Here is a 9,007-nt window from a genome sequence, read left to right as displayed (position 1 = left end):
GGAGAGGCAAGTGAGCGAGCGAGGTCTGGGAGAGTGGCGAGCGAGATCTAGGAGAGGGGAGAGAGAGGAACGAAAATATATGTATATATACAATTTTCTCTCGCTTTATACAAACACAAACACACTTTATACATTTGCGTTTGTACAAAAAGTCGAGAGAGGCGAGGGAGAGAACGAGAGTGGCGAGTGAGATTCACCAGGAGAGAGGCGAAATAGCAACAGTTTGCTATGGGGTACAATTAAATCAAACTATATTTATAGCATTTAATTTGAATTAATAATTTGCTATTATATACAATTTTCCCAAAATTATACAACATAGTAAATATGTGTTATGTTTTAATATTTTGTCATTCACTTCCAATCAATTTTTACAATTTTAGTTATGATTAATCAAAAGGACCTCCAAAGAGTTTTTTTTTTTTTTTTTGTTTTCATTCGGTGTCCGGTACCCACATTAGATCCCGACTAAATTCAAATTCACGTCGGAAAGTCTCACATTAGGGGTAAAGACGCTCCCTAACAAGAGCGACTTCGTACCAAGGAGACTCGAACCCGAAGCTCTCATGAACTCAGTCTTTATTGAAGAGTTTAATACTAGGTATATCATTTGATGTTCGATTTTTTTTTTTTTTTGGTGTTTACCATCTTTTGACATGTGTATCACTCAAGGCAATGGTGAAAATGCATGTCTTGTTTGCTATTTAGATGCAAGCAGAAAGTCAAATCAAGCAACGTAAGGACCCCATTCGAATGCACCAACTTGCAAAAGATCAAAAATCTATTAATTGTATTTGTATTTTAAAAATTACAACATTTATATTTGTATCGCAAATAGGGATATGTGTCATTGAAAGTTAGCATTTGTATTTTGAAAAATTATCGTAACTATTTTAATACTATTTCTTTTGTACATACGAAATGTCGTCTTTGATTTTCAGCTTTTGAATCTTTATAATAAATGATGTATTACTTAATTTGAGACTCCCGGTTTTTAAATTGGAATATTTGGATATTTTAGAGAGTGATTTTAGCTCAATTACTATATTTGAAAAGATCATTGAAATATTTAGATAATATGAGTGTGATTGTAGCTCAATTACCGTATTGAAAAGATCATTAGAAGATTTTGATATTGTAGGGAGTGATTTTAGCTCAATTAACATATTTAAAAATATGACGTGACGTGATTTACTCAAATTAGTTATTTTGTATTTATATTCTTTAGTCGTATTAGTCGTAACATACAATTGATACACTATATAACAAAATGAAATTATAGCTATAGATTGTAAATAGAGAAACTATATCGAGAAGTCCTAATAAAGACTGAACGTTAATTATTTCTAAAAAGTTATCTAAAAAGATACCTTTGGCAGGATGAATTTCTCAACTATACAAAGTTGGAGATTGATAGTGTCCTAACAATCAAATTATGATAACATACTTATAGAATTCATATCCTTTTAGTTGGGTTATGAACAAAAAATTATACTATAGATTTTAATGATGATATTGCGACTAAAAGAGAGTTGTTAGTACATAATTTGAATATAAAATTATACTATGTTATAATGAGAACTCTTACTTTATGTAGTTATTTAATATTGGCATAATATGAGAAAGAAATGATAAAACTCTCATATTTTGCAAAAATTGTTATAAATTCATTTAATTGTGGATATATCTTTTCATCAACAACCTAATGTAATGTACCTATTTAATGTATCTCTTAAAGATCTTATAACATATTTGAATAAATATTGTAAACGGATGGTTTCTATATCCTATAAAAGGGTATTTCTTACCCTTGTGAAAGACACATTTGAAGAGATTAAATACAATTTTTTGCCATTACCATTTGTCTTCCTTTCTTGTTTAGTATTATTGTATTTTTCCTTTCATTTTACAACACGTTATCAGCACGAGTCTCTAACCAATTGAGATCTACTTAATTCGGAATTTTATCTTTTTTGCCAAAAGTTAATCAATTCTTTTTCTGAGTCAAGTATACATTTATATGTTTATAACATTTCTAATACGATTTTCATAAGTCTTTGATCTCCAATTTAATTATTGCATACATGACTTGATTTAGGTATTATTATGACACTTTACTAGGCATAATAATCAATATGTTTCAAGGTTATATTATTATGTTGTTTATATGCTAATAACTTATGACTCTAAATTAAATACTAAGCAATATGATAGCATGCTGGTTAGAATACTCGTAAGTATTTTTTTGTCATACATTTATGATAAATATTTGTGTGTCATAAAGAAGAATAGTATTGTATTAAATATGCCTTGAAATTCTTACTAAACTTTGACGTTAATGTCTATTGAAACTAGTAAAAAATATTTGGAACAATTAAAAATATATTAAATTTATCCTTTCAATACCTCATGAGGTTACATTCTTTCGTAACATTCCATGTTCATGTATATAATATATTTTATAGTCATACTATACTTGATGAAAGCCCGATGGTGAATACTTAACAGTGAAAGATCCACTTGAATTGTGTATATGTTTGAAAGGGAGGTATGACCACCTCAAGGTAACAATAATGTCAAGGTCTCGTTATGAGTGGTTGCACTTACGATTTCAAGATTATAAAATCGTAACTGAGTATAACTCTATTGTATTTAGAATCACTTCCCAATTGAAATTATGTGGGAAAACTATAAAATATGAGGACATGTTTGAAAAGACTTTAACTACTTTTGATGCCTCTTACATCAGCAATACCATGAAAAGAATTTTTAGAAATACTATGAATTGATCTCATGCCTTGTGGTGGTTGAGCAACATAATGCCCTTTTAATGATAAATCATGAAGTCTGTCACATTGGAACTGCTCCATTACTAGAAAAAAAAATGGAATAGAAGCATACGATCAGTCTAAAATAAGATAAAATAATTGAGATCATGATAATATGTGTGGACGTGACAAGGGCAAAAGACAATATAATAATCGTGGAGGCGATGGTCATAACAAAAAGGAGAACAATATGAGTTCTCAAAATAATAATTGTGGAGGCGATGGTCATAGATAATGCCTCCTGATCTAAGAGATATAAGAATAAGTGGCAGAAGGTGGAGGATTTGTGGCTTAGGTCGCAGGTTCAAGCCCCACACCATGCAAAGCGAAGCCCGGTATTTAAGTGGAGAAGGGTAGAGGGGCGGGCCCATTATCCACCGAGTTTAGAAGGCTGTGATTGGTCCAAAGGACGGGTCACAGACGGATTTCTCGGTTATCAAAAAAAAAAAAAAAATGCCATCGCTTAATTGGCCTTTAGCGTATTTTGACGCATGTGGAACAAACAAATTAGAGTTGTAGTTTTACCTCCAGGTAAATAAATAGTGGTGAGTTTCTAGGTATTTTACCTATTTGTTGGTGACCTTATACTTCAATATGATATACAAATTGTCGTGCAGATATCTTAGAAAATCACCTTAATTGTTGATAAACTAAATAATTATTTGATGTCTACTGTGATTATCTCGTAAGCTATTAGTATTTGAGACTAAGCCTTTGAGTCATATACATATAAATAACCCTTTATTTGTTGCCTAAAAAGGATATTGACAAGTACATTGTCTATGGAGCTATACTTTACTTATAAGAGTAATAAAATATCTTGAAAGATCATACTGAAGCTTCGGAGTTATATTGAAGTCCACACACTTATGAAATTTCTTTATGCCTAAGTTTACAATACTGACCCTCAGTAGAGTATTGTGTGTTCGAAGTACAGTTATAGGAGCCCAAGAGGCTCAAGATACATATGCAGGGGTCAATTGTGCTTAAGATACAGTAAAGCTTACGAAAGATATAGCTCGTTATCGTAGCCAAGTTATCGTAATCTTATTCCATTAGGTTAGTTGTTGTAATTAATATAGACATTTCTTGTTGGGACATATATTCTATCAATTCCATATTTAGGTAAAGTGTAATGATTATTCATATAAGTCATTTATAGCCATATTGCTTGCCTTTAGGCTATTTGATAGTGTGTTATCCCCCTCCGAGCTATTGTGGATAGTTGCAGAAATATGACATTTGCCTACGATTCTAGGTATAACTTGCCTAAGGGGTTATTGAAATAAGTGAAAGTCGACAAGTTATTTTTATTTCCTTCGGGCTACTATGTAGTCAATGGGCTATTATAATTATCCACAGAGTTATATTGAAGCTTGTTCACTTATGGCCTCTCGATTGTCTAGAGGGGGTATATGTTGATGCTCAAGAGGCTATGTTTATATCTAAGAGGGATATGTGATGTCTGTGGGGCTATTATGATATAAAAAGTTCCTAATGGGCTACTGGGACATAATGATGGTCTTCAGAGCTATATGTAGAGTGTATAAGGGGCTATTGAGATGTAATAACTGCCTACAGAGCTAGGGACTACCGATAGAGATATATAGACTAAATTGAGACTTTTTGAGCTTATGTGGTCTTGTTTGTTGTTTTTACCTGTCAAACCTATGGAAGTTCGATTAGGTTGTTGTTTGATTCTTTTTTATATGCTTAGATTCAGGGGTAGGTAGGTGCTCAAGTTATGTTTCTCTCTGATTAGTTGCCTTAAGTACTTTATAATTCCTACTCAGTTATTATTTTGCCTTACATGCTCGATACATTATCCCGTACGGAGGCCTTATTGCTTGGTGTTGTTGCATTCTTATTTGCAGGTCCTGATAGACAAGTACACGGGTCTCTTTAGTCGAGTTCTAGCAGATTGGTCTACTCTTCTTCTTTTGAAATTGCCAAATTTAGAGGCTTAGAAACTTTGAGTTGTATAGATGTGAGTTGTCAGTTGTGTTGACCTTGTTGTTTTGTTCTTTTAGAAAATGGTTGTTGGTCTTGATCGTATATAATTATGTATGTTTAATTTATATATTTGTCGATATAATGGTGGCCACAACAACCTATACAACGTTACTTGATTATAGATATCAAGGCGGTCTCGATGGCCCACACATCATATAATTGTTTATTTTCTTGATTTTATGATTGGTATTACGTTGGTAGGGTAGTTGTTCAGCAAGGGTTGACTCAGGGTCAAGTAATCACATATCTTCATGTTTCTTTTATAAGTAAATACATGGTATTAATTGTTGTTATAAAACTTTCAAATACACATAATTTAATAAAGATTCGATGGTCTAATAAATCAACAATAGTAGTAACTAGATATGTTTCAATATAATTCTTTCATATGGTACAAACAATCTCTGCACGTTGAGTATGATTATTTATTTATTTTTACACAAATTTAAATATGAATAATTTCGCAAAATATAAATATATGAATCAAGTTTTAAATTTAAAAAAAAATCCTAAACTTGAAATTTAAATTCTACCTTAAGGTGAACTTTGATTTGAAATATAAAAAAAATAAAAAAAAATTGTTCAAATGTCATAATTAAACACAATGTCAAATCAAAATTTTAAAATTTGAAGTCAAAATTGCATGGTCAAAAGACCCTTTGTATGTTTTTCTTTTTCTCAGTAAGTTAGACTGAATTTTAGCTAGCGTTTGGCCATAGACTTCCGAATATTCTTAGCAAATATTAATTGGGTGAAAATTTGTATTTGGGAAACATATTTCACTTTTTTAGAAAAATATGATTTATACCCATAAGTTTTAAAAACTTATCAAAACTAACCATAAGTTTGTATTACAAGTCAATTGGATCTTCGTTGCAATAAATAACAAGTAGTGTCCATGACACTAGGAGCAAATGTGGTAGTTTGGAGTGAGTGCAAACAACCATTATTCCATACATCGTGAAGTAGACAAAACACATGACTTTATTACCCTGAGCCGATTGTTCATCATTTTCATCAACAACCATATCATCACTTTCATATTCACCGAATATTTCATCACTATTTTGGTGTTCACGTAAAAAATTATGTAATACAACACAAACAACTACTGTAGAGGGTGTTTTTGTAAAAGATAAAAATTTGGTGTAAAATTTCAACTTTTAGAAGATCCCAAATAATGAGATTTGGCCCAAATACTAGAAAAAACTAGTATTTGGGAATTTGGGATATTTGCCTAAAAAATATTTTGCCAAATAATGGCAAATTGTATGGACAAACACTATTTGCCAAATTTTTCCCCAAATATTACTTGGGAAATCTATGGCCAAACAAGTCCAATATTCTAATCACCTTTGTTTTTTTTTTCCTTAGTTTCTTCGACTTTTTTCAAATTTAGGATATTAAAAGTATCATGTTAGGAAGCATTTTTCTCTGCATAGTTTATATAATGTATATTACAAATTTTACCCTTACGTAGCAAGTCTTTTTGATTGCCCCGCTGACCTTTTATAAAACCACCTTGGGTCGGAGGATAGGGAGGATTTCTAAAAGACATTTGGTTCAAGTGCAACAATCATAATAATTATTAAAGAAGGGAATATGACATGACAACTAACGAGGAAAACAGTACATAACATCCAGACAAGGAACAACAACACAAGAATAGCAAAATAGTGTCATATATCTGAAACACAAAAAACAATAGAAGGTAACATATATAAAAAGCAAGAAAATACACAAATAAAGGTAATACTACGAATTACACAGTGCTCCTCACTACCACCAAACCTGATCATACCAAAAAACGAGATAACACTTAACTACTTATTACCCTTCTACTCTAATCTGACCTCCATACCTTCCTATCTAAACATCAAAAATTTTAACTAAAAGAACTTCAATCAAAATTGAATTTTTTTTGTATTCATTGGGCAAAAGAAGAATACCAATCTGGTTATTTTCCTTTTTTCAGGCACCAAAAGTTCCCTGCATTTCAGGTATAGATTATACTGTATACAGACAACACTTCAATAGTGCCTTTACATAAAAAATGTCAACTGAATCACGTTGCAGTTTCTAACAACACTTGAAAGTTTTCGTCATCTCAGCCAGAAGCTCATAATTTTGCAACACCCAAATCTTCGTGGCGAGAGCTAGAATGATTGCAGTTACCACTGATTACACAAGGATCTGATGATTTTCTTAAAGGACTAACACTGTTTGTAAGTTTGTGATCACCAGTTAGCTTCTCTTGAGCGGAACTTGTTTAAAAATCCCATCTCCTGATACAGAGATAATCCGGAACATCACATTGAGATTCCAGGAGAAGTAACTTGTTCATCCAGAAAACGTAAGTTTCGATCACCTTTACGTTATGGAAAACCAGGTCCAAATACTTCCATAGCCATCTCATGCAGCTGCCATGTCAGTAACAACTTCAATGCTCATCACAGATAGAGGGAGAGAGCAACCAGCCCACTTTTGAGATTAGGATAGTTATTGGTCAGCCACTTTCAATTGATAAAGGAAATTGATTTGACCAGTTTTCTTCTTCATGGACATCTGCTAGGAAAGAATCCAACTTTTTTCTACAAAAAGAGTACAACTGTAGAGGAAGAAGAAGAGAAAGAAGTTTGAAGAGAAGTGTTAATCGCTGTTTTGGAGGTTAAGATAGTTGAAGGTTAAAAGATCAAGCGATGGATCTTTTTCAGATGATTAGTCAAGTTTTTATTGTATAAGGTACTTAGGCAAAGTGACTAAGGCTATTAGACCAAAAAGGCATGATATGGAAATATAATTTGCAACTTCACTAGATGAGTCTGCTGACAAGAATATTTTGTGAGTGGTGCTGTCCCCTCGAAAACCTCTAACAATCATTGCCTACAAGAAACACAAAGATTTAGAGTAGTGCATAATGGTAAAATCTAATACAACCTAAAGAAAGAAAAACTACAACTTAATAGACAAAAAAGATTTATTCTGTTCTCAGGAAATAACAAACACAACCACAAGATGCTACAATCAAATTACTAATATAACGCAGTGAACTAATGTTCTACATCCATCAGCATTAAATCAACTCAGTTAAGTGCAAACTCCATTGCCTATGGTTTTTATCCTATATTAGTGTTAGAATAGAAATAAGTATTTCCTACTTAGAATAGGAATAGGAATAAGAATATGAATCCTAGTTGGAAAAGGATTCCAATGTAGTGTCTATAAATAGGGTCTCAATGTAACTATTTAGACACACAATTCAATATTATTTTTCCCATACATTTCTCACATGGTATCAGAGCATTGGTGAGAAACTTCAAGTCACCGTGTCAAATTCCGGCGACGACGGTTGGGACTGATTTGTGTCATCTTTCGTTCTGAAGGTGTTGTGCGAAAGACAACACCATCACGAGGCTCGGGAAGCTCAGGCAATCGAACCCCAAGAATTTCCACCGGAAAACAACCCCCCACGCGCCGTTCGGAGGTGGAAGTTTTCCGGCGAGATCTGTTCACGCGCCGGCGCATAAGCACTGCTCCGGTCATCTTTTTTTCGAGCTGTTTTCTTCTGTTGGGGTCGCCCAGTATTTCCGACCAGAACCCATTCAGTTTTCTCTAGATCCGATCACCGGAATTAGGGTTCCGGTGATTTTCAGGCAGTTTCCAGCGAAATAAAAAATTTCAGGCCACTATGGGTAGATTCCGGCAGTTTCCAGCGAGTTTCTTACTCTTTTCAAGTCAAATTTCGAAAAAATGTCTTTCGGGTGTGATGTTTTTGGCTCCAAAAATACGGGGATTGGAAGTTCAAGCCTTACAATCACTTCAGAACCATTAATGGGAAGTTCAAACTATCTAGCTTGGGCTTCTTCAGTTGAGTTGTGGTGTAAGGGTCAAGGTGTTCAAGATCACTTAACAAACAATGCTTGCGTTGTAGATGAAAAGACAAAGTCTAGTGACGAAGGTGCAAAAGCCAAAGCACAATGGGAGAAAGTGGATGCCCAATTATGTAGTCTCCTTTGGCGCTCTATTGATTCTAAGTTGATGTCCTTGTTTCGCCCATTCCAGACATGTTATTTAGTTTGGGAAAAGGCGCGTGCTTTATACACTAATGACATAGCTCGATTCTATGATGTGATATCTCGGATGACCAACTTAAAGAAACAAGAATC

General features: G+C 33.2%; 1 protein-coding gene across 2 annotated transcripts in view; it reads right to left on the bottom strand.

The window, feature by feature from the left end:
* Nucleotides 1-6,560: 6,560 nt before the first annotated feature.
* Nucleotides 6,561-9,007, bottom strand: part of LOC102604333 (protein ABCI12, chloroplastic) — a 9,301-nt gene continuing 6,854 nt past the window's right edge. Inside the window, exons 7-8 of one of the 2 annotated variants that reach the window (XR_366640.2) lie at nucleotides 7,210-7,724; nucleotides 6,561-7,126 (exon numbers count right to left, since the gene is read on the bottom strand). Coding sequence is in view for 1 of the 2 variants with exons in the window: in XM_006339361.2 (XP_006339423.1) it covers nucleotides 7,572-7,724 (153 nt within the window). In the remaining variant the exon portion in view is untranslated. Of the gene's footprint in view, nucleotides 7,725-9,007 lie in introns of both variants that reach the window. The other variant, XM_006339361.2, reaches the window with a different exon arrangement.

The sequence above is a fragment of the Solanum tuberosum genome, unplaced genomic scaffold, assembly GCF_000226075.1.
Source record: "Solanum tuberosum cultivar DM 1-3 516 R44 unplaced genomic scaffold, SolTub_3.0 scf00010, whole genome shotgun sequence".
Classification (NCBI taxonomy): domain Eukaryota; kingdom Viridiplantae; phylum Streptophyta; class Magnoliopsida; order Solanales; family Solanaceae; genus Solanum; species Solanum tuberosum.
The sequence above is the reverse complement of the archived record's forward strand: the minus strand, read 5'-3'. Positions and strand labels throughout refer to the sequence as shown.